Below are 21,940 nucleotides of genomic sequence, written 5' to 3'. Positions count from 1 at the left end.
CATTTGGCGTCTGATGAAGATCAGAAGGATGATCAGTGATCGACCGACTTGCTTAAAGGTTCATCCCTGGCCGTTGTAGCAAATCAAACATTTAGCTTTCCTTTTATAATCTCAAATTCAACAACCAACCACGAGAAGAACGCAAATTTCGGGAATATTCTACCTATCATTGAATACGATATGGAAGAAGAAGCCGCAATATATATATATATATATATATATATTTATAGCATCCGGAAAGAACAGCATAGAGACTGTTATTCTAATTCGTGCAGCATCCGCTGGTTTCTCTTTTTAGCGCACACAAGCTTCAAGTCTCATTCCTAAGACCGCAAATAGCTCAGAAAGACACACGAACATCGAGTAGTGCCATGAGCTGAGAAATGAGCTCAGGGTGGCAGAACCACGAAGCTCCGGTCACCAAATTCCCGTCGGTGAAGCAACGGTCAATGGACTCAGGTTCCAACCATGTTCCTCCCGACAGGACCACACCCAGCTTCGCTGTCGGGTGAGCCGTGCACTTCCTTCCCTGTCTCAACCAGTACGTAACCAACAAATTATAAAATCGTTAATCACCTGACAAAACATACTCGAATATGGGATTTGCCTGGGTGTGTTAGTTAATGAAAGTTGTTAGACATTTGGTTATATCTATGTCTATCTATGAATGATCTCAGACTTAGATATTAAAGAGTACTGTTGTGATTTATCAGCTACCCTTCAAAGCAGGGTTTGTTTCTTTCTTTTTATTAACCTTAGTTAAGAGGGTTTATTGCCAATAATGAAGAGTTTCCATTGATATTCTTTTGCCCTTACTCTTTCCAACATACCATAGAACATGATAATGCGACAAAAAATTTCCAGCAATTCACGTAGTATTACCTCAAGAACATTAGCAGCGGCCAAAATCTTCTGACCTTCCGAGATAGAAGCGACAGGCTTATTATTTTGCATGAAATGGTTGATCAGCGCAAGAACAGAATGATTCAAGACATAAAAAGCAGAGGGCTGGCCCCCCGGGACGACAAGGGCGTCATAGGACGAAACATTCACTTCATCGAAGTTCGCATTTAACACGAAGTCATATCCTGTCGTGTCGGTGAAAGCGTGGGCACCTTCGACCTCGCGAAATACGGTTGCGCAGGTCTCGCCGGCTTTCTTTTCCGTGCACACCGCATCCACTTGACATCCCAATACCTCAAAAGACTGGAACGGAACCATCACCTCATAATATTCCATGTAATCCTTCAAATTCAACATGTTCAGAGATTGTGTCCTAACAATTCGTATACAATTTAGTGAAATTCTGGCAAAAGTGAAGAAAGTGATACGAACTTACTCCACAAATAAACAAGATCTTTTTGGGGGAGCCACTAATGGTGCCTCCTAAAGCTTTCACAAAATGGCGTATGAATTCGGAATGGCCTTTGTAAGAAACGGCAGAAATGAGATTACCATCGACCACGGTTATAGAAGAGCCAATGCTTTCCGGTTCAACCCAGTCTGCACCGGCGGCCACGAGTACTGGTCTGATTGTGGGGAATCCAGTGATCTTGCGACCTTTGATGGCTCTGGCAGCCGCCAGAACCAGCCCTCCGTGACAGACAGCAGCGATTGGTTTTCCAGAATCGGCAAATTCTGAAACTAGTTGCACAACATTTGGAATAAGAGCGAGATGCTCCGGTGACCTCCCTCCGGGGATTAATAATACATCTTAGTTTGCAGATTTGATTTCGTCGAACGTTGCGTTGAGAGTGAAATCGTGACCACGCAACTCTGGACAAATCCGAATCTAGTTTCCACATCAAATGGAAAAAAACAACTGAGATGCTGCTAAGAAATCAACCATGCCGTGAAAATTTGGGTTTGTATAAACTAATCAGAAAAATAATTTTTGTAGGGACAAAAACTTAATGGGACAGTCAATGAGAGACCTGATGAATGGAAGTGGGGCAGGTGTCGCCGGCTTTCTTTCCGGGGCAAACTGCATCGACGGAGACGCCGTATGCTTGCAAAGCTTGGAATGGAACCACCAACTACAGTCCAAATTCATCCACATATACAAAAATGAAATGGAAAACATTAGCAATAATGAAACATTACCACGACACAGGAATGGAAGCAGGCATTTACACCTCGGCATCTTCGACATAGTCAGCTCATAGGAACAGAACCCTTTTCTGAGTTATGTCTGGTGTGTGGAAATCTGATGCAGAGGAAGAACAGAGCTGGATTTTAAGGAGGACCAAAGTATTTGAGGCAGGTCGGTCACTTTGTATTGGGACCAAGCTCGACCGGTCCAGCAAAGCAAGGAAATCGTCATGAGTGATTGTTTTATATCAGTTCATGCATACCCTTATGTGATTTTTTTAAATCTTCAAAGCGAGGCTTGGCGTGTTGGACTTGCATTGTTCGGTGATCTAGATTTAAAAATAATACCTCCGCTCCTTAATATAAAACTCCGTTTGACTTTTTGTTTGGTCCTAATTATAAGACCCCAATCCATTTTATCTCTCATATTTATGTATTTTTTCCAAGATAGTCTTTCTAATAATGATAGTTCTAGCCAATACACTTAATTAGTAAGGATATTTTAGGAATGACAACACTTATTTAGTACAAACAACTAACTTAACTTACTTCCTTAATCTTCTCAAATAAGTCAACTGGGTCTTATAATTAGGACCGGAGGTAGTAGTTAGGTTTTCCCCCCCTATATTTCAAAATTTAAAATGTGGTATCTTCATGTTTGATTCAATTATATTTCATGTCAAATCTGTACTTAATTAATTTTTATATAATATGACTCCATTAAAAAAAACTAATTAAATTATGTTTGCTCATAAATTATGATTAAAATACGGCCCGACATTACAATATAACATTGGTTTATTCTCTCTAGTTATTAATTTAAGAACAATATTTTATCATGCAGAAAATAAAACTATTCAACAAAAAAAAAAGAGGAAACGGTTTTCATTACATCTAAAAAATGTTTATGTAGTCAACTGTAATTTTTAAAATAAGAAGAAAATAATTCTTATATCCGACCAACTAACGTCTTTTGATTTTAAATGCAAATGGAAGAGATTATTATTTTTATAGAACTCACGTAGAAAGCAAAAAACAAACACACCCACCACGTTAAACATTGTCTTGTAACTGCGAACCTCAGCAATAAACATTACATTACATCGTAATAGTATTAAAATATCATCAAACCTTAAACAATCCATCCTTATCAAATCTTATGCCATTAGGCTTTATTCTATTCCACAGAATATGTCAAGCAGGCCTTAAGGTTGCTCGTCACCAACTTGGGGTCCGTGGCCAGCCCCAGAAAGAACCTCTGCATTCAATTATATCAGCAATATCAGTTCTTCAAAGTTCAAACTATCAGTAAGGCCACAAAACATGGATCACAATCCTGTTTCAATTTGCCATTGATTATACTAATATTATTATACGAATTCGTGTCAAGTTATGGCTAAGTTCAACATGCACTCTCTATGGTCAGTCTCTTAAATATTGGCCCTGGTTCATCAAGCAGTTCGAGCTCAAGCAAGGCATCATCAATGGCTTGAGCCACGTCTTTGTTTTCATCAGCATTATGGAAGCACTCTCTATTCTTAGCATCAAGCACAAGTTTTCTCCAAATAGAATAGAATTGCTATTTATCAGAGTTGCTGCGTTCCCCAGTACCCACAAACAATGCCTGCAGGAAAATTTATAAACCCAACTTCATATCAACTTTTCAAGAAGCGTTGTGACTATATAGTGACTACATATATATATATATATTGATACAAATTCTTTAGTGACGTCCCTAGCACGAGTGAGCGCCACATTTGTTCTTCTCATATCACTGAGAAAACCTACTTTTCCGTTTCCATTAGGCCTTACCGTGGAGATTATTATGATGTCTTCTTCCCCACCTTGGAAGGCATCAACAGAACGAACACTAACACAGAAGTTTGGATCAGAAACTGAGCCATGCTCCTTAACTTTCTCGTGAATCTCACAAGCCTGAGCATTATATGGAGATATGACTCCCACGCCGACTTTTTTTCCTTGTGCTGAGAAACTCTGCAGAGAAAAGAAAAATAGATCATGAGTATAAAGTCTTCTAAACTTCAGTTCATTCTAACACTGGAATAATACACACGAGAATAAGGAAGAGTAAAGAGGGACCTTTATGAAGGCTTTGAATAATTTGTGAGATAACCGAGGCCTCAACTGTGTTCTTACAACCATAGCATCGTGGACCAGATTGCTCTTTCCCCGTCGATGTGTTGATAAAAGAATAGGTCCCATACATTTGTCCTTCAATAAAACGCTTTTTATATCCTGTCATTCTGACATTTGGGGCATCAGAAAGTTTCTTGTCATAGAATTCTCTATTTGGAAATAAGCTGATTGATGGATGCATTCTGTGCTGGAAATTGAGCAAATGCTCCCCATATCCTAACAATACCAGCCTCCCAAACAAGCTTCTCCCAAATTCGGCCTCTTTAGAAACCTAAAACATGTTCATCATTTTGAACGTATTAAGCAAGAATCAGCAAGTGTTTCCATAATCAAAATCATGAAGAATGAGAAGGAAGCTCGATTACCTCGCTTTTAACCATTGCCGGTAGCTGCCTCTCATCGTCTATAAGAATAGCATGCTCGAGGCCTGGCACATGCAGTGGAATCGCTGAGTCACATTCTTTGAGTTGAGCTGCCTCATCAATTACTAGAATTTGCAGAGGCGTCATTCCTTCTGTGCACAATTTGCAGAACTTGATACTGTGCAGAAAACCAAGCATGCATTTGACCAGCAAGAATTTGACAAGACATATCTTTCTGTAATGTTTGGAAGAGAAACTGATTCAGAAAGTGGCCTTTGTATGTAAAGGCACCCCTGTCTTGCAAAGCCTGAGCTTCCATAGTTATTATCAATGCTTTCTCCACCTTCATAGTCAACAAGGTCAATCCTGATAGCCAACATGAATCTTTCCATTGACTTTAGCAAATCCAAAGTTCTTAACATGCTCTTCACCACCTCAAATGAAACGAATGATGATGGTCAGTGTGTATACAAGGTTAGCATGCAGACCTGGAGCTCCTTCTTAATGGAACTGAATCTCTGCTTCACAAATTGTTCTAATGTTGAGACATTGTTTCTCTTAATTGTATTTTTCTTCAATATCACTATAATAGTCTTTAATATCGCTATAGTAATCTTTCACAAATTGCTCTAATGACATAAGATCATCCTCCTCCTCATCATTTTCTCTGATCATATATAAACGATATTCTTCTTGAGGGTCTTCAAGCAACTTGGTCGTTGATTCCAAGTGATGTTTCCATCCAGTGAGTGGAGCAAAACACTTGAGAAGTTTGTCACCACGATAATCAAGAAAGACATCGCGAAGGCCCTGATAACCTTCCACTTTTATCCGAGAGCTGTTTCCAAATATAACTATGTCGCCAAACCCATATGTTTCATACTCGAGTGAGTCTGTCACTGTGCTCTGCAATCGAGCTGCTACTTCCAACACTGCTTTGTTAGTTGGAGTACATGCCAATGTTCTGGCTTTTAATTTGAGCAGAGAATACAGCAAGGAAGCAACTGTCTTTGTTTTGCCGGTTCCCGGAGGACCCCATATGAGTTTGACAGTATTATTAAGAGAACATCCCCTCAAAAGCCCACACAGCTTGCAACTACATCTTTCTGGGACTCATTTAGATTCTGAGATCTCATTATGCTTTGTGTAGTCAAATCCACATTGTGATTTTCTCCAGAGAAGAAAACACTACAGTTTCCTCCATTCTGTAGTATACAGAGCAAGCATTTCTTAGAAATTGGCTTTACTTAAATATATCTATCTTTCATAGATAGATAAACTAAGATTGCCGAATAATCCTTGCTTAAATAAATACAGATAGTTAAGTAAGTGGCATTACAACTGCTATGCTTTTAAACTACTGGGAAGCTCATTGTGGAATATTGGTATTGTTAATGAGATGACAATGCGAAAAATGAATCAGTGGTTCTTACGGTTGAATCTGCTCGTAGCACTTTATGAATGATGTTCATGTTGAATCCCTCAAGGTCCGAGTTCAAGGTTTTCCAAATACGAACATAGTCAATCATGTTCAAAAGGTAGACAGCATAAAGCTTTTGATTCTGCTTGATCCTCGTACATGGTTCGATATCCATGAACTTTGATGACAGTATAGGAATCTTATCAGAATTCTCATCTTTTGTCCCAAGAACATAGGCAATATGATAGTATCTTGGGGTTTGGTCAAGTCATCTATGCTCTTTGGCCTAATGTCTGAGAAGGCAATGAGATCTACTGCCTGAGGTTCATACGATGCAATGCCTTTCACTTCATCAGTAGGATTCGTCACTCTAATACGATACTCCTTGGAAGATTTGGAGAGCTTTGACGTTCTTTCTGATTCTACAGTCATGATTTCACAGATAGGAGCCCCAGACACACCTTTCATGCTTGAAGAAAGGTCGCTGTGTGTTTCCTCTCTCAGTGCAGGAATAAATGATTCCTTGTATTCTGTAATCGATGAGGATGTCTCTCGGGGGAAAAAGTTGTATTGAGTGCCAGCATTATAAGTAGCCACGTTAATCAGTTCTTAGTACATAGATTAAATTGATAACAAAAGGCAATTATCTGAACATTTCGACTTTTATTCATTCACGCATTGGAATTAGCTTAACCAATTACTTATTTAACTACCAATACCAAACCCATTTTTATTCACAAATTATTACTAATCACGCCTCTCAGGCTTTTCAGATTGAAGAGTGCAGCACCCTACGATTCCTGGGAAAGTTCAAATTTGAATTCCATGGAGTGCTCCCCTCTCGCAATCAACAAGGAACAGCATAAAATGTTTGGCCAATGAAATTTCTCTCCTGCTTTCTCTCGAGGGTGACACTAATTATGTGTGCTCTGTTTGGAAACTTATTCTGATCCATCATTCTAAGAAAGCAAAAGTGCACTTTGTGGCTTAGCGTTAATAAGCCTGGAAATAATAGTGTGTCACCCATTGGAGCTTGGGACCTAACAGTAACAGGTGAGTGAGAGCAACCTGCTTTGACCACCAAACCCCATGTTCGATGACCACAACAAGTCATTTGACCGGCTCCGCTAATTTAATTATTCATTGGGCTTAGCATATTCCTTTCAATTGGCAACTCTCTTTCGGCCCAATGAAATTCTGATTCTTAATGCTTTTTATATCTCAATCAAATTCATTCTAATGTTGACTTTTTGGATGTCATTTTTCTTCTAACTACTATATTCGCTCAATCAATTAACTAATTTAAATATATTAAAAAAATTAGTTAAATTAATTATTTATGGTTTCCAGTCAACCTTTCCTTGGAGCAGAAGCTGCGGAAGCGACCAGAAGCACAGACTTTGAAATAATCTGCGTGCTTGTGCGGTTGTGCCGCGGAAATAATCTACGTGGTTTTGAGTCTCTTGTGTATGTTTATATAAGGGGATCTAGCCGGTTCTTTTGTTCTCCGACCATTTTCTTCCTCATCCGATTCGCTCTGGAATTTTCCGTTCGACCGAAAAATGGCTAACGTAATGGAATTGCTTCCTAAAGAATATGGCTATGTGGCTCTCGTCCTCGTTCTCTACTGCTTTCTCAATTTCTACATGGCAGCTCAAGTGGGCAAAGCTCGCAAGAAGTATCTCCCCATTCAATTAACTTCCTTTTTAGTTTCTCAATTTTAACATTGTCATTTGCTTACAAGGTGTTTGTCGAATTTCTTCGCAGGTATAAAGTGTTTTATCCTACCCTCTATGCCTCAGAATCCGAAAACAAAGATGCTAAGCGCTTCAACTGCGTTCAGGTCTCAATTCCATAGCAATTCAGAGATTTTCCTTTTTCGGGGTTGGGGGTTGTTGTTATTTGATTTTTCATTGATTCTTCTTTTTCGTGTCTCTGACTATAGAGAGGGCACCAAAATTCCCTGGAAATGATGCCTATGTTTTTCATGCTAATGATTCTCGGTGGGCTGAAGCATCCCTGCATTTGTGCTGCCCTTGGAGTTGTATACATCGTTGCTCGATATTTCTATTTCACTGGCTATTCCACCGGTGAGCCAGAGAACCGGCTCAAGATCGGGTTTGCACCCTCTTTTTTTCCTTTCCTTTTTCTTTTTCTTTTTATCTCAAAAATCGCTTCTCAGATCAAATTTGGTTCGTCTAATTAAACGTCTTTGTAAATTGATGAATATTCTTGCAGGAAATATGCTATGTTGGCACTTTTCGCTCTAATGTTTTGCACAATATCGTTTGGGTACAGTCTCCTTCAGCAGCCTGCTAGCTCGTGATTGTGATATTAGATTTTGTGCTTCGTTTCTTTCCCATGTTTTTGTACCCTCTCCTTTCTGTTTTCGACTTTGTTATGTAATCATACTATGCCTATGATAATTTAACTTAATTCCGATGGAGAGTGAATAAGATAGAGGGTCCGATCTTAGCTGTCTCTGTATCCCTATTAGAACTAGGAGTCTCAGACTCTTCGTCCAGATGGATTGAATATGGATCATTGTACTTCGTGATCTTAACAGTTGGAAACTTACAAGTTGTTGCGCTTCACTTCCTCATCTTTAATCCCTATCTGATCTTATACTGGATGAAGATTTGTATGTTTGACTGTCTAGTGCCTATTTTTCTTGAGCGGTTCACTGTACAATCTGGTCCGACTCTTCTAGAAGAAGCTATGAGCGGTCGGCTCTCATTTCTCATTGAATAGAAATTAAAGATTGACTGACTTGTCTTCAACGAAGGTGGTGACTATTGGCTAACTTGCGTTTGTTATCAGCTACCTTAATTAATACAGCCATGGTGACGATACCAATAACGCCAGAATGGTCATGACTTTAAAATCATAAAAGCTTGCCTGTTCATTAGAGGCATAATGTACGCTGTGTGAATCGAGGTTATAATAAAAACCCAGAGGGGGTTATGATTGTTCAAGTCCAATCTGTGCCAATGTCAAAAGATGCTAATTACCTTGTCTTGGGTTCGATGATGTTCAAGCATGACAGAGTGGTATCCTACACTACTTAAAAAAAAAAAAAAACATTTGGTGGCCTAAAAGAGATTTTGACAGAATTGCCGCATATGAAATTGAGCACAATTTTACAAAGAAATAGCCTACTTGTTAAAACTTATATTGGACATTTTAAAAATAGAAAAGCATTTTGTATAAATTGAAATACATTGGATTTTTTTAATCTTTTTTTAGAATTAAAAAAAAAAAAAAAAGTTTCCCGTTCCTTAGCCCGCTTGTAATTTGTAAAGGCAAATTTGTGGTCTTGCGATCCAGAAGACAGTGCTCATCTTATTCATGGCAAGTAATATAAGCAAGGTATTTTCTTGTCTAAATCTTTATATTTCTTTTTTGGGGACCAGAAGCAAGGTATTTAAAAATAGCTTATATTGTACTGAAGTGGGATATCTGTTCGTTACAAACACAAGTCTTGATATATACTAAAATTCAGCAGCAAGGGACACTTCAGAATTTCGAGCACAGATTGCTACGGAAGTGCTGTGTCAGCCATGGAATGCAGGGATGTCAATGGCTTTGGTGGCGGCGGAGGCGGCAGTAGGGTTGGTTGCGGGAGGATCAAACTTGCTGAAGAGCTGTAGGAGGAGATGAGTGAAAGCAACACATAGCAAACCACAGCTAGGAAGGTGATAGCGACGGAGGCCGTGGCCTTGTGACAAAACCGCCCAAAGTACCCACAAGCCGAGCTCCACATTGTGGAGGCGTTTCCCTTCTCCGCCAGGTATAGAGCCTCCATTGACACCGACCCAGCGCCCAGAATTATGTAAGTAAGCACCTATACCAACACATTTGAACATATTTTATGTCATGAGTTGGTAATACTCTTCCTTAGTTCCTTCACATGTGGTAATTCAGGTGTATATGTTCATATCAAAGAAGGGCCAAAGAAAGAAAGAGATGAAATGACCTGGTCAAGCAAGAAGAAAGTCCAAGCTCGAGACTTGGTGGGAGGGCGACGCATAGCAACGATGGCTGCTGAAAGGAGTGAGTAACCGGCACAGATACCATTGGCATGCACCAAGTACCTACGCGATGGCAAAGTAAGAAGCTTTTTTCACCATCATAGTATATTTCTCATCTAGATTTCAAGAAATTAAGTGTGATTAAGGGCGGAAAAAAACCCAAGCTGTGATATTCTATTTTCAATGATGCAGAGGCATTTGCATTTCCATGTTGATAGTCCTAAAAAATTTTAGACTGTCTCCAAAGATCAAGCAAATAGAAATCCCATGTTACAGCGGTTGCAATTTCTTATCATTGGTATTTCACAAATACTAAAGAAGCCAAAACCTATAAACGATGTGAATCTGCATATTTCTAGGGTAGCAGCATCTCAATAAGTGGTGTGTTGTGCTTCTCATGTCAAGACGGCACTGTGTTCGATGCTAGGAATGTACTACTATTATGCAAACATTTGAAAGATGGGAATGACAAGTAAGATCTCAATTTGAAGAGTACGAGGGAAGATCAAAACAGAGGAGAATGAAGGAACCTGAAGGCGCCAAGGTCAGTGTAAGCAAGAGAGCCATATTCGTTGGCTTGGGAGTTGTTAAGCATGAGGACAAGGGCTGCAACAGAGAGGCCGATGGGAAGGAGACGAAGGACGGTCTCAGAAGTACGGAGGGCAGGGGAGCTTCCATGTTCGTCCTCAGCAGTAACAGGCCTTGGGGCTGCAGCCGCACTACCTTTCTCCATGGTTGAGCAGTGAAGAAGAGTAGGAATAAGATGATGAAGAGGAAGAAGAAGATGACGATGATGATGAATGGAGGAGAAGTGGGACAGGAGATAAATAAAAGAAGGTTGAACTATCGCTTAAAGGGTTGGGGAAGACAGTTGAGAGAGCATTGAATGCCATTAAGGCCAGAAGCCACGCATTCCCAAGGCAGACAGATAGACCTCTCCTTCCATGCTTCATGCTCCATATCGCCCCTCGTTTCCTTTTCTTCTACCTGATTTAGTGCAAGGGCAAAGGATTTGTTTTTATCATTATCGTTTTTTTCCCCAGAAATTTTAATCTCGATTATAGCTATCAATTATCAACTTGATTTAGTGTGAAGGAAAAGGTTTAATATGTTGTCGTAATGTCATTGGATGAAAATGATTCTTAAAATTAACATTAAATGGATATTTGAATTGGTGGTTCTTCACATTTAACTTTATTTTATTTTTTGTTATAATGTTGATCCTGGGTGCAAATTTCCTAGTTTAGTGTTTTTTTCCCCCCTCTGAAGGCAAAAGTGTGCACCCAAAAGACCTTTCTATTGTACCCAAAAAAAAAAAAGGACCTACCCACTGTGGTCCCCCTCGAGCACCGACTCCTCATGATCCATGAATGCGTTTCAGTAACCAAGCCCATCATTCGCCAACCTCTTGGTTTCTTTTTTTCTTTTTCTTTTTTCCCCTGTTAACTTTCCTATTTTAATTGTCTGGACTGTATGTGATAAAGTTATCCCAGAGAGACAAAATTCATTTCAGTGATCTTTACGTTTGGGAAGGATCTGACTATCGGCCGAAAGATCCGCCTAGTTTCTGAGAAAATAACTTAGGTTGAAAAATGAATTGCATTATCTATATAATGATAATATTTTTATTATAAATTAACAAATTTCGTATTATTCAGAGCATGTACTACAAAAAAGAATAAGCCTAAACAATATGTTTGTTATTGTATTTAGAGACGAAGGACAGTAAAATCTAATAAACCACCAATCTGGCTTCCTTTGTGTGATGGGGGTTGAGAAATATAATTTAATATGTTTATAATTTTTAAGCATTGTTTTGATTTATTTTAGTAGTAGACATATTTAGCTTTTAAAAATTCAAGGATGCCATTAGAAAAAGTAGTAATAAATGAGTTTGAAAGAGGCAGATTTTAAAAAGCGAAAAATGTTCTTCACAAGAAAACGTAGGGAGTGACAATATACTTTGTATATCTACAGAGTTGATGAGGTTTGGCATAAATCGATATATTGATTGGTATCTATAGGCACGAATCCATTATCCTTTCCCCCATCCTATTATTGTTAGATCCAATCTAGGAGATTTCTCCAAAAACAGCAATTTTCTTGAAATTTTCATGCCTTAAAAATAAAAATTCATCTGCCTGCATTTGCTTGTTATGAGCTTCTAAAATACTCTATTATTGATTGAAGCTTGTTCTGGGAAAGGATTCTTTCATATTCCCTTTCCAATTTTCATCCTCTTCCTTCCTCTTTTTTTTTTTTTTTTTTCAAAATATTGTTTTTAGTTTCTTTAATACAATATTAAATTTTTCATATCAAATTTTAGTAATTTAAATTTAATTATCTATTTTTCATTTCATAATTTAACATTTTGATAATAATTTCATGAAAAAAATCTGAATCATTTAAATATTAATCTACTGATTAGAAACAAAAATAGGAGGAAAGAGGGCGAATTCTTCCCCATGCGAAATATAGATTTTAAACATAACCTATCTAATTGAGAGGGTGTTTAAGAGGTCTCAGAAGTATTTTGAAAAATAGGAAGTCAAACAAATCGCTCTCACATACTCGTATTGAAATTCATAAATTACTTATAAAATTATGATCTGGCTTTCCTCCAAACCTCTCCATAAATGATAAGTAGTTTAACTTATTGATGACATGGCTAACGGCAACATGAGTTGGATGCGCCGAAACCATGGACTGGGCTGCACGTTTATGTAAGCAGGATCAAGCCCAAATAGCAACGACCCAGCTTCGAGTATTTTGCTTCTCATTTTAAAAAGCCCCAATTTACAGGTTTTGGGGATAACATATGAGCACAAAAACATATCTTTGGTTAAAATATATATATATATATATATCTTTGGTTTTGCCTTCTTATCGTATTTTCTTTTTCCAGTCGTTTGCTTGTGTGTCTTGTTAACGTTAGCTGAAATTATTTTAAACCTGATATTAGTTGATAGCCTCCTGATTTATGTCCCTGTAGAAAAATTTAAAATTGAACGCCAGACAATCATTGAAAAAAAAAACAAGATGTTAGTTTGTTAAATCCTATAATCACTTAAGGAAAAAAATTCCTCACTCTATAGAGGAAGAGCTTCTTCCACACACCTAATACAACATAAAATTATCGCCCTGATTCCTCTTACATGTTACTTGTAGGTGAAAAGTTTGGTTTCAAATATAAGTTATTTATAGAGTTTATTATTTATAGAGTTTATGGTTGATATTTTAAATGTTAACTACTATTTCTGTTGGAAAAAGAGAAAAAAGAGAGAGAAGTGAGACTGATCTGTAATATAGAGAGGAATAGAAATTTAATAAGAATACATTTAAAACATTCTATTAATATAGTATACTCCTCCGGTCCTTATTATAAGATTCAATTTGACTTTTATTTTTATTTGGTCCTAATTATAAGACCCAATCCATTTTGTCTCTTATATTTATGCATTTTTTTTCAGATAATCCTTCTAATAATGATAGTTTTAGCCAATATACTTAATTAGCAAGGATATTTTAGGAATGACAACACTTATTTATTATAAATAACCAACTTAACTTACTTCTTTAATCTTTTCAAATAAGTCAATTGGGTCTTATAATTAGGACCGGAGGAGTATTTTTTAATGTGTGAAGATGAATTGTGAATAACTTATAACAAGAATCAAAGCAGCAGTTGAAGTAAACTAATGGGGGCCCTCAAAATGTGAGGTAAGCACGATAGGGGTTTTGCAAAAATGGGCCATGAATTAAGGTAGGAGAAGACATCATCATGGTTACGGGCACAACAATTAGAGATGCCTGCCACAATGGCAACCACCCAACACCAACACCCTCACTTATCCCGACACGCCTGTCTTTGTTCCTTTGTTAACTTACGAAGTTTTTCCAAATGTTATTAATGTCCAGGAATTAATATTAGCTGCCAAAATAAAATAAATGTGCCTACCATATTAAAATCTGTTGAAGAAAATTGAGATGAGATTTGGAAGGACGAATGAGGAATGAATTGGGAGGACGAACCAACGGTGACATGATGTGGTTCTGCCACCAGCCCTGTCCTACATGCTATTTTTCTATGATTTTAACATTTTTTTTAAGCAAAAATCAGTATAAGATACATGATTATAAAAAAATTTAGCCACAAGTGAATATTATATAAGCACGCTGTCATTTTCTCTGTCATGGTCTGCTTGGTTGTTTAGATGCTTCCTAATTTTTAATAATTGCATTCATTTTTTAGAATCTTATGGTAACTTTTCCTTTTTATGTGTATTAAATATTTTAAAGTATTTTATGATTTTCCTGACATCGTGAATAAAATATTTTTTTTTACATATGTTTAGCATCCTAAAAAATATTAGGAAAAAACTTTACAATGATTGATACACATTCACTTAACAGAGTTTCTGAAGAATTAGTAGCAAAATTAAAATTACTCTTAAAACAAGTACCGTGAAGGTACAACTGCTCTTGGAAAAAGCAAATTTTTAAAAATAAAATTATATCAAAGAATATTTTACAATGTTAAATAAATTTAAAAATATTTTAAAGTATCAGATAAATTACACAATATTTTTGTGTATTAAACACGTCTAAAAAATACTTTAAAATAATAAACACACTTTATTTATTTGTTTTATCTCAAACTTTAATTTTTTAAAAAAATATTACAATTAGTTGAAAATATTTTTTTTAAACCTGTTATCGCACCAAACGTGACAGGGCGAGAAGTACTTTTGTTGATGTTGTAGTTGGAAATTTGGAAGCAATGCAATGAATTTTGGGAAATTAGTAACAGAGTACTCGTTAAATGGGATTGGAGGAGAGGGAGGGGGACGTTGGGAAGGCAATTACGGGGAAAAGTGGTGAAAGGATGTGGGTGGCAGGGGAAGGTGAGGGGGAGGTTGCGTGAGAGGGTAAATAAAAAAGCAGCGTGGTGGGGGTGAGCGGGGAGGGACATGTGCGGACTAAAACGACGACACCTTTTGGTTGATGCTGACTCCCTCCTCCCATATCTGTCCGTGTTGCTCTTTACATGCTCCTCACCCTTCACCTTTTACTTGTTCTCTTGTCTTGTTGCGCGTCTCATGCTCCATCATGGTACGCCCTTCCTATGTTGCTTTGCTTGTGCACCAGTAGTAGTCGTCGTCCTCGTCCCGTATTTCTTGTCTTAGGTGCTGCCTCTCAGGCACCACTAACCCATGGGCGCTCCTTCCTTGATTTGATCCCTCCCAGCGGGCGCCCTTCCCCTCCTCCACGCGCTCTCCCACTGCACTTTTTGGGATCACCCTTGTCTTCTTTTTCCCCAAAAAAAAAAGACAAGTTATATTTTGTATCTATTTAAAAAGATAATTTATTTGTCCACCCTCTATAAAAATTAAGAATGATACTTAAATTTAAATCTCCCACATCCATTTTTTTAAAATTTTTTTGTTCAGTCAAGAAGTTGATATAATAAATACAAAAAATTTAATACTCTTTCTCTTCTAAATATAAGATTAATTTTATAGTATAATTTACATTACAAACTAGATCTTATATTTAGAATCAAAAGAGTGTAAATATTTTAATGAAAAATAATTTCATTACATATATATTATTTTTACTCAATAAAAAATATATAAAAATAATATTTAACTAATTTTAATTCTAACCAATTTTTTATTTTCATCGTTTGGTTATTTGTAATTTGTAAAGTGTTGTGAGCCATTTTTGTTTTAAAAGTACTAAAAAAATTTAAGAGTACCTGAAAATTTTTATTAACTTAATAGTGCAATAGACGTGCTGAAAAAAAGAATAGTATATTTTCATGGAAGAAATTCCTTGAACCCGTATTTTTATACAACAATTTAAAAACTGGGCGGCAAGGAAGCCACGCGCTGAGGCAATGGACGGGGACACGAGCGCATCAACTTGACAACTGCCTTAAGTCCAGCAGGCTTTGGGGGAGGTCGATGGGAGACAAGCAATATCATATTCTGGATAGGCCCGAATCTTACTGTTCCTCTTTAATCGGAAATATGAACCCTGTTAAAAACTCCAATATTATATTATCCACCCTTTAATCTTATCCGCCACCTTTCCAGCCCCTCTTTTTTTTATTCCATATAAAACCTCAAGGGATATGTCTGTCCTTTGTTCATACTCGTTCTGAGCAGTTTAGTGCCAGGACAAAAGTCCAGTGGTTCTCATTTATTTAAGGTTGATCCCCTTATAAATATATGATATATATAGCCCCCAAAGTGTATTCCAATCCATATTGGAGAGCTCAGAGCTATGGAGCGTATGATTAAGAACACTGCCATTCTTGGAGCCGAGAGGAAGGATCTCTCTGATTCTCCTTCTTCCTTCGGAGACTTCAACGCATCGTCCTTGGAGTCTGAGTCCGATTCTTTCGAAGAAGTTACTTCGTCGTCTTCATCTCCCACTTCTTCCCCTGATCATCCCCTGGCTAATAATGACCCTGTACTTGACATGTCCTCTCTGATTCAGCAACTTCCCATCAAGTAATCTCCTCCTTCTTTTGATCTGGCCAACGTTTGTGTTTCTGGGCATCTGTCCCTCTGCTCCTTGAAATAAGTTTTCTGATGGAAGTTTGTGTCTTTCTGACAGGAAGGGGCTTTCGAAGCATTACCAGGGCAAGTCCCAGTCGTTCACTTCACTGGCCAACGTGAGGAGCTTGGAAGATCTGGTTAAACCAGAGAACCCGTACAACAAGAAGTTGAAGCTCAAGGCTTGCAGAAGAAGCTATGGAGGAGGAATCATGGGTGACACGAACGACAGAGGAATTTCGTGTTCGTCGATCAATGTGAAAAGGGCAAGCTCTAACCTGGGGATTACCACTAGGCCTCCCATGCCTCCTCACAGATCCTCCACCATCACTAACCAAACTCCCCTGTTTGCTTGACAAACCGAGGAGACGTACGATCTCTGGCTTTCTTTCGGCCTGCGTTTAGACCTATCTAGCTTCGCTGCATTTTGAGGTAATGACTAGAGGGATGCACCCCATTGTATTTTGAGCGTATGCCTTCGAGGGATTTAAAAATTTGAAAGGATTTAGAATTGTAACTTTAGAGTATTTTTAGGCTAACTCAATGCTCGATGTAGATCAACGTCCGGCTGTTCAATCCGCTGTATCCTACTTTCTCGGAAAAGTAATGTTTGAAAATTCAATCTGATTCCAGTTCATACCAGAAACAAATAGTTGTTGGAATTGTTATGAGCGAGACGGTGCATCGTGTTCTTGGAATATGATATAAATCAACTAAAGGTAATATTTTTGGCAGAAGCCACAAATCCAACTGTCAGAAACAAACAATAGTTCAAATTCCCTACAAGCAACTCTGTGAGGCTGGTTCATGTTGTTCCTTTAGGCTGCATAAGAGTCCGATACTGACTTGTATGATTTAAGAAAAAGATTGATGATAACAAGTTAGGCGACCATTTGGATATGGATCATCGAAAGGATCGGGATTGTATATTTAATAAATTAGATATCTTCTGCTTATATTTTACGGTATGCGTAACAAACTTAGACACAAGTTCCTAGAGGCAAGAAAGTGCACAACATAATACTATAATATTACATGACCGTAATATCTTGACAGCAGTATGTGTCTGGCTTGGCATGTTTGGATTCTCGTTGGTAAAACTGATTTTTAGTCTAACTCATTTTTTATAACTAAAATTAGAATAAAAATCAGTTAGTGTAATGCGATTTATGTTTGGATAGATGTTTATAAAAAGTTAGTTAAAAAAATTAAAAGTTGTTTGGATGATTAATAGAAAAGTTAGTTTAATTGTAAAATAACTGAAAAAGACATAAATTTTATTGAATAATAGTGTTTCAAATTATATGTTTTAAATAATGTAATAATAGTTTAAAAAAATATGTAAAATTATTATGATAAAATATAAATAGTTTATTTATGAGATTATAAAATAAAAATATTTGTTACGGAGAAAAAAATTAAATATACATAATAATAAACATGAATATAATTAAAATTTATTTGGTCTCTAATTAAAGTAAATGAAATCACATAACTAATGAGATCGTAAGTTTTGCATAATTTTGCATAATTTTTCCATAAGTCAGTTAAAAAAGTTAATCCAGATTACGTTAGATAAGTCAGTTAGAAAAATTATTTTTTTTCATAAGTCAGTTAAAAAAGAAGTTCTATCCAAATAATCTTCTGAGTCATAATAAGCCACTAACTTTAGTTTCACGTTTTCCAGATGCTTTTGGCTTCTCCAACTGCAATCCAAACTTAGCTAATGGTTTTTAAAGTTCCGTCGATATCTTTGAAGTAAATATTCTTGCATTTACTGACACGCACACGCATGTTTTGGGTATTATTGTTTTATCATCACTGAGGTGATAAAAACTGTAAAGGATTGATCCAAGTATCCAACAACTCAAACCGACTCAGGCTATCCCTGGGAAAAAAATTCCACCAACGCGTTCCTTCTTCCCTTCTTCTGGGTAGGAATCCAAGGCCACGATCTCAGGTAGAGGGGATGGTTAGAACGATGGTATTAGGGAAATCTAAGAAAGGGAGGAGGAGAAAATTTTAATCACCTTGGAGAACTCAGATTATAAGACTTTAATAAAGATAAAAGAGTACAAAAATTAATTAAGAACTTTTGATTAAACCTTAATTTTTGTAAAAATTGCAATAACAAAAAATCGTTGAAATAGAAAAATTACATGCAGGGATTCATTTCACAAAAATTATTATTAAAACCTATATTATTGTTGTTAAAATCCATACTAATATTGTCATGTTCTAATTTATAACTTTTCTATTTTGATGGTTTTTTTTAAAACTATTTTCTCTTAATTTTTTAAATCGTCTCCATTTTCTTCTCATTCTCTCTATTTTCCTCATACCAACTATGTTTGGTATGAACTGTGGAGGGAGGGTAAGGTAAGGGAGGCAGTGGAGGAGGCTTCCTCATTTGGTTTTGTTGGAGAGAAGGGGAGGAAATTTTAATCATCTTTGTTTGGCTCAAAAGGGCGTGGTTGGTAACCCTTAAAAAATATTTCTAAGATGTATTTTTTACAAAACAAGACAAACTCTTTTATATATTTATTTTATAAATTATAAAAATATTTTTTAAATTATAATTTAATTTCTATTCAAAAACTGCTTAAGACGATAAGTGGGGTCTGGGGATGTGGATGAAAGTTTTTTTTGTTTTTTTGAAGAGATGGCGAGGGTTGGGAACCACAAATATTTTGCAGGTAGCAAAACTGGCCCAAGGAGAACCGAGAGGGATCCTAGATTGTGCAAAGAGGCTAACTGACCCAAAAAAGAACCTGGGAAGAGGCTTAGAATCAGGTTCTCAGCAGATAAAGAGATTGACAACATTGTTTTATGTCATTTCCTTCTGACAGTCAAATTGACTAGGAGGTTCCAATTCTCGATTCTGGACAAAACCAACAAAAAAATATCTCTGATCAGCACTCAACGAGGCCCATTCCTTCAAAAGCAGAACAAGATCACGTGTTCCCGATCGTTGCGTCACTAGATCCTCTATTCTTTGACATCCTTGTCCATCAATGATCACGATAAATGCTTTCTTCTTTTTTTTGAAAAATTAGAAGGAAAAAAAAGTCAAAATTTTGTTCGTTGGGAACAATTATTGGTAGCTATTGTAGAAAAATTAATAGATATGGTCAGAATATTTTTGTTAGGAAAATAAATTTTCAAGATATATCAAAGTAAAAAAAATTCAATTATTTAGTGTTTTTTTATAAATAAAATATTTCTGGTCTTATTTACAAGCAGATAGAGAATACATTTTTTTATTTATTATTGTATTGATTTTGTTTACCTGAGATATAATGTATATTAAATAAGAATAAAGTTGAAAAGTGTTAAATTTTAAATAAGAGTTAATAAAATTTAAAATTTTTCTTAGTCTGTATAAAACATACTAAATGTGATTTATAAATAGGACAAAATGAGTAAGTGTCTTGCTACTTTTTAGGATTTTAATTTTTCCTTCAAACCTAACTTGCCCTTTTTACCCAAAAAAAAACAAAATTGATACATTCTTTTTATAATGTCCACGTGGCCATCCCTAGTTCATCAGATTGATCGAACAGCATGCTTCCTTTTGACCGCATTCAACGCTTTGGCCGGCTCTTCCAACCCCTGGCGACTGGCGTCGCATTGCCATTTGAAGTTGTCGGCAAAAGCATCCTGTGGGGACCAGTTAGAGGTTTTAATGGTTTGCCTGTTAAATAATAATATCCCTGTTATAAATATAATAATTAATTAATTTGAATAAATTTAAAAAATAACTTAATTTAGTTATTTTAATAAAATATATATTTTTTTAATATTCTTACTAATTAAGTGTATTGACTAAAAACTATCATTATTATAAGGACTAACTTAAAAAATATATAAATATGAAGGATAAAATGAATTAGAATCTTGTATTTAAAATCAAAATAAAAAAATCAAAAAGATTTATATTGTGAACATAAAGTAGTACTTAATTCATAGTCCACAGATAAGAGTACAAACAATTTAATTATAGAATAAGAATTAACGACATTTAATGTTAATTCCATCGGGACTATTATAATTGTTGTTAAAAAGTTATTATTTACTCATTTAATTATTATTAACATTCTGAAGTATAGTTATATATATATATTTATTATATTATATCATTTATTTTTATATATATAATATATATTAATTTTTTATATTTATTGATTATTGTTTTAGACATTGTTCTTTAAAGCAGAGTGCGTAACAAATATAGATGAATTAAAAAATGTTAAATTTCAAAACATATTTGAAAATATTTAAAATTTTCTTAGTTTCACTAAAACTTAGAAGAGTGATTAACAAGATAATCAAGAGAAATTATGGCGTTATAAATAGTAGTAAAGTGGTTGCTTGGCATTATTTATATAAATATTTATAAACATAGTCAATGTAACTCGAGACAAAAATTTTCTTATATATTGGTCTTGTACTTTGCAAATCTTGTTTATAATCTATTATAAATGACCTGAAATAAACTCCCCGATCAATTCACAGTGATGTGCATGAATAAACAGCAGAGAATAAAACCAAAAAACGACAATGCCTATATTTTAAGTTTAGATTTGATTTCTCATAACTACTCCACCAATAATTGAGAATCGTAACCATGTGCGCTTCCTAGCGCACCTAATCTCTCATGCCGAATAAAAATGCACGGGAAATGTATCTAGACAGGTTTGCTCCTGATTAGGAACGTTAAATAATCTATTATATTCCCAAAATGTTCTTAATTTTTTAAAAAGAATACTGCTCTCAGTTTCATATATTCTCGAAATCTAAAATTAACAGGTATTGTGAAACAGGAAACAAAATAGAGGAATACTATACTACCAAAAAAAAAAATAGAGGAATACTATGGAATGAGAATGTTACATTTAGACTAAAGAGGCTGGGTCTAACAGAAGGAGTTAATATCTCACAACGTGTAAATTAAAATTAGAATCTTTACTGAGAGAAGTATTCATATTTAGTATCTAATTGTATCTCGAATATGATTGTTTTTAATAAAAAAAATTTATGTTTTAGAAGAAGAAGGGAAAAAAAAAAAAAATTAGCGGTTTTAGAAGAAGAAGTGGAAAAAAAAAAAAAATTAGCGGTAGAGGAGTATAGTGGACAGGGGTGGATGGAGCTTTAATGAGTGAATGAATTATTGGGTGGGCCGTGCTGCACGTGAATTCTGCCGTGGGTAACAAGCAAGCATTCCAGGACAGCTCTGTGGAACAATAAACACCCAAACTCGTACCCCCAAATCCAATATATGGGCAGCGGTTATTCAAAGACAGGATCGGAGAATTG

General features: G+C 35.9%; 2 protein-coding genes and 3 pseudogenes across 2 annotated transcripts; 2 read left to right on the top strand and 3 right to left on the bottom strand.

Annotated features, from left to right (window-relative positions):
- Positions 1-222: 222 nt before the first annotated feature.
- On the bottom strand, positions 223-3,185 carry LOC114726363 (protein DJ-1 homolog D-like; annotated as a pseudogene).
- An 83-nt stretch (positions 3,186-3,268) lies between these two features.
- On the bottom strand, positions 3,269-6,758 carry LOC114726362 (helicase SEN1-like; annotated as a pseudogene).
- Positions 6,759-7,422: 664 nt separating this feature from the next.
- Positions 7,423-8,672, top strand: LOC114726367 (microsomal glutathione S-transferase 3-like). Its single transcript, XM_028912948.1, has 4 exons — positions 7,423-7,708; positions 7,798-7,873; positions 7,976-8,148; positions 8,269-8,672. Exons 1-4 carry the CDS (start codon positions 7,593-7,595, stop codon positions 8,354-8,356), a joined length of 453 nt encoding a protein of 150 aa, XP_028768781.1. The 5' UTR covers positions 7,423-7,592; the 3' UTR covers positions 8,357-8,672.
- Positions 8,673-9,386: 714 nt separating this feature from the next.
- LOC114726370 (CASP-like protein 2A2) lies at positions 9,387-10,895 on the bottom strand (annotated as a pseudogene).
- A 5,315-nt stretch (positions 10,896-16,210) lies between these two features.
- On the top strand, positions 16,211-17,256 carry LOC114726374 (uncharacterized). Its single transcript, XM_028912953.1, has 2 exons — positions 16,211-16,579; positions 16,686-17,256. Exons 1-2 carry the CDS (start codon positions 16,350-16,352, stop codon positions 16,978-16,980), a joined length of 525 nt encoding a protein of 174 aa, XP_028768786.1. The 5' UTR covers positions 16,211-16,349; the 3' UTR covers positions 16,981-17,256.
- The last annotated feature ends 4,684 nt before the right edge of the window (positions 17,257-21,940 follow it).

The sequence above is a fragment of the Neltuma alba genome, unplaced genomic scaffold, assembly GCF_004799145.2.
Source record: "Neltuma alba isolate B1F8T4 unplaced genomic scaffold, ASM479914v2 tig00012376_pilon, whole genome shotgun sequence".
In the NCBI taxonomy this organism is placed as follows: Eukaryota; Viridiplantae; Streptophyta; class Magnoliopsida; order Fabales; family Fabaceae; genus Neltuma; species Neltuma alba.
The sequence above is the reverse complement of the archived record's forward strand: the minus strand, read 5'-3'. Positions and strand labels throughout refer to the sequence as shown.

Bases quoted from the DNA above. Each gene is read 5' to 3' on its own strand.
- LOC114726374 (XM_028912953.1), top strand. From the start codon at position 16,350: ATGGAGCGTATGATTAAGAACACTGCCATTCTTGGAGCCGAGAGGAAG. The intron at 16,580-16,685 runs GTAATCTCCTCC...TCTTTCTGACAG, and splicing joins ATTCAGCAACTTCCCATCAA to GAAGGGGCTTTCGAAGCATT.
- LOC114726367 (XM_028912948.1), top strand. From the start codon at position 7,593: ATGGCTAACGTAATGGAATTGCTTCCTAAAGAATATGGCTATGTGGCT. The intron at 7,874-7,975 runs GTCTCAATTCCA...CTCTGACTATAG, and splicing joins AGCGCTTCAACTGCGTTCAG to AGAGGGCACCAAAATTCCCT. The intron at 8,149-8,268 runs GTTTGCACCCTC...ATATTCTTGCAG, and splicing joins GAGAACCGGCTCAAGATCGG to GAAATATGCTATGTTGGCAC.